Genomic DNA, 2,926 nt, shown 5'->3' with positions numbered 1-2,926 from the left:
CAAATCTTTTATTTCTTCATAATTACTAATGGATTTTTACGAATTATAATTCGTAACAAACTTTAATAAACTTTTGAATTTAATTTATTTTTCAAAACATCCATTTTCTTTATTGAAAATATGAACTTAAAATTGTAGTAGAGGAAGAGAAATCACGATCTAAACGACAATCAATGTCATCAAATACCGTATCATATTTGTACAAGGTTGGAAAATAATTTTACTGCGACAGTTATATTTAATTTCTTGACTTGATCTCTTATGAAGTAATCGATAATAATTCATGGATGTAATGGGATGTTAATTTTTTTTAGGTAGCAATTATTAAATTTACTTGAAACACTTAACTCAACAATGGCGCATTTCATTCGTTGTATAGCACCAAACAGGAAAAGATTACCAGGTGTTATTGATCCTCATCTTGTACTTCATCAATTGAGGTAAGTATTACTGTAATATTTATCATAGTATTATAGAATTAATGAAATATTTTTTATTTGAATCTTAGATGGTTTACTATTTTGAAGATATTATTCAAAAATTTTTGTAAAGTAAACAAATTTTATTACATTTATTAATTTCAGATGTAATGGTGTATTGGAAGGTATCAGGATTTCTCGTCAAGGATATCCTAATCGATTATTATTTGATGAATTTATTGAGAGGTATCGAATTCTGGTATCGGATCCAGATCTTGGATATGGACGAAATGCTGTTCAACGTTTTTGTAATGCAATCAAACTTGATCCAACATGTATACAAATTGGAAAAACAAAAGTTTACTGTAAAATTGGCGTAATTTCAGAAGTATGTTTGTTTGTTTTTAAAATATTAAAATTAAAAGCATGAAAATTTGTTTCTAAAATCTTGACATTAAATTAGAATTTGTTGTAAAATTGAAAATTGTATTTTTCAGTTAGAAAACCGTCGTAAAAATTATTTAAGTTCACTAATCTGTGAAATACAAGCATCAATACGATGGTATTTGGAACAACAGCATTACGAACAATTACTTAAGAATAGGTTTTTTTTTCTTTTTAATGGATTTCAATTTTTTATTTTTGTTTTTGAAAATATTCTAAAATTTATTAAAGTTGCCTAATTTATTGTATTATAATATCTATTAATAGCATCTTATCATTGTTTTTTTTCCTTTTCGGATAAATCTCAGTGAATTAATTTTCAGAGAAGTTATTTTAATTATTCAAAATAACATTCGATATTTTACTGAAATTTCCAAATGGAATTGGTATCGATTGCTAATGATAGTGAAAGAACTAATACCATTGAATAAGGATAAAATAAGATTGGAGGAATTGTTGAAAACAAACGAACAATTAACAGAGGTATATTTATATGATGATATATTTTAATAGTAATAATTCAATGTAAATTTCATTTGATTAATTTTTAGAAAATTGAATTTGAATTAATAGTTTCAAGTTTAATAATTTATCTAAGCAAGAACAATGAATGCATTATTGTCTTGAATTAAATAGTCACGATAATAATAACAATAATAATATTAATAATAATAATATTAATAACAGTAATATGTTTTAGTGTAGTTATACTAATTTAATTTTGATTTTTTAATTCAGGAATTAAGCGATTTGCGAGATAATTATGAAAAGATTCAGAAATTATTAGATGAAGCTAATAGTAAAGTCAAGAATGTATGTTTTTGCTTCAAATATTGTTTTCTTTTTGTTTTTGTATTTTCATTTCTGTTTAAATTAAATTTTTATTTAAGTTCTTTTGAAAGTAACATGAAGTTACAGCGCAGCAAATTGGAAATTAATTACAATTTCAAATTTCAAATTATTTCATTGATTTTATCATTCGTTTATTTTATTTCTTTTTCTTTTAGCTTGAAGATGAAAAGGAATTGCATATTTGGCAGAATGTTGAAATGAAAGAGGAATTGACGCGACATGAAGAACTTATGGAAATGATGGAGAAAAGATTTGATGAACAACATGCTAAAGTTATGGTAAAGCAAATTTTTAAATTTCATTTTTAAAACAAAGATTTCTTTTTTTAAATCAATTTATCAACACTATGGGAGGAATTTGATTACTAAAATTTACAATTCTTAAAGTTTTTCCTTTTTTTATTAGTTTAGTTTTTTTTTTTTGCCGATAATTTTTTTTACTGTTATTTTTATAGAAAATACACAATTGTTTGCAAGAGAATGAAAAGAAGATTGAAGCTATTGAAAATGAAAAAAAAGATCTCGAGAGTCAGCTGTGTAAGGTAAGAGCAAGTACTACTTATCATTAATACTAATATGATAAATGATTGTAGTCTCATTATGCTTATGGATTGGCAGCTTTATGACAGATTATTTGACAAGCTCATTCAGAATGAAAATTGCTCGAATATGATAGATTATTTGACGAGCTTATTCAGAATGAAAGTTGTTCGGAAAAAAAAAAGTAATTAAAACTTGCAACAGAATGACGAGAAACATCTTTAGCTTTTATTAAGTTACAAAGTTAGTTTAAATTATTTGAGTGATTTTAAAATTGTATTTGAAGGATGTTACCTTTTTTTTGGAATTTTAGTTTTTCTTTTTTTCTGTGTATTTCTAATAAAGAGAAAGAAGTTTTTCAGTGTTTTATTTAATTATTTTTATCGTGAAAAAAAAAAATTCGAATAGAACAAATTGAAATATAAACTTCAATTTCACCATCACAAATTGAATCATTCATTATCAAAAAATAATTGATGATAAATTTTGACTGTATTGCAGGAATTATTGTAGTGAATTCTTGTCTCCAACTTGAGAAATACGAAAAAAAAATTATTTTGTACAATTGATAATTAACAAAACCTAATGATTAATTAATTTAAAATGATTTAAAAGATGGTTCAAAGATTATTATTACTTCACGAAATTTTTTCGTAATAAAACACCATTTTT

The 2,926-nt window shown here is 23.9% G+C and overlaps 1 protein-coding gene across 1 annotated transcript; it reads left to right on the top strand.

The window, feature by feature from the left end:
* Window positions 1–354: 354 nt before the first annotated feature.
* Window positions 355–2,283, top strand: LOAG_14181 (hypothetical protein; the record flags this gene model as incomplete). The annotated part of the gene is made up of 7 exons (XM_003149679.1): window positions 355–440; window positions 585–807; window positions 917–1,023; window positions 1,187–1,346; window positions 1,602–1,676; window positions 1,871–1,993; window positions 2,170–2,283. 7 exons carry the CDS (start codon window positions 355–357, stop codon window positions 2,281–2,283), a joined length of 888 nt encoding a protein of 295 aa, XP_003149727.1.
* Window positions 2,284–2,926: the final 643 nt, after the last annotated feature.

Source organism: Loa loa (assembly GCF_000183805.2).
Source record: "Loa loa unplaced genomic scaffold supercont3.259, whole genome shotgun sequence".
Lineage (NCBI taxonomy): Eukaryota > Metazoa > Nematoda > Chromadorea > Rhabditida > Onchocercidae > Loa > Loa loa.
The sequence above is the reverse complement of the archived record's forward strand: the minus strand, read 5'-3'. Positions and strand labels throughout refer to the sequence as shown.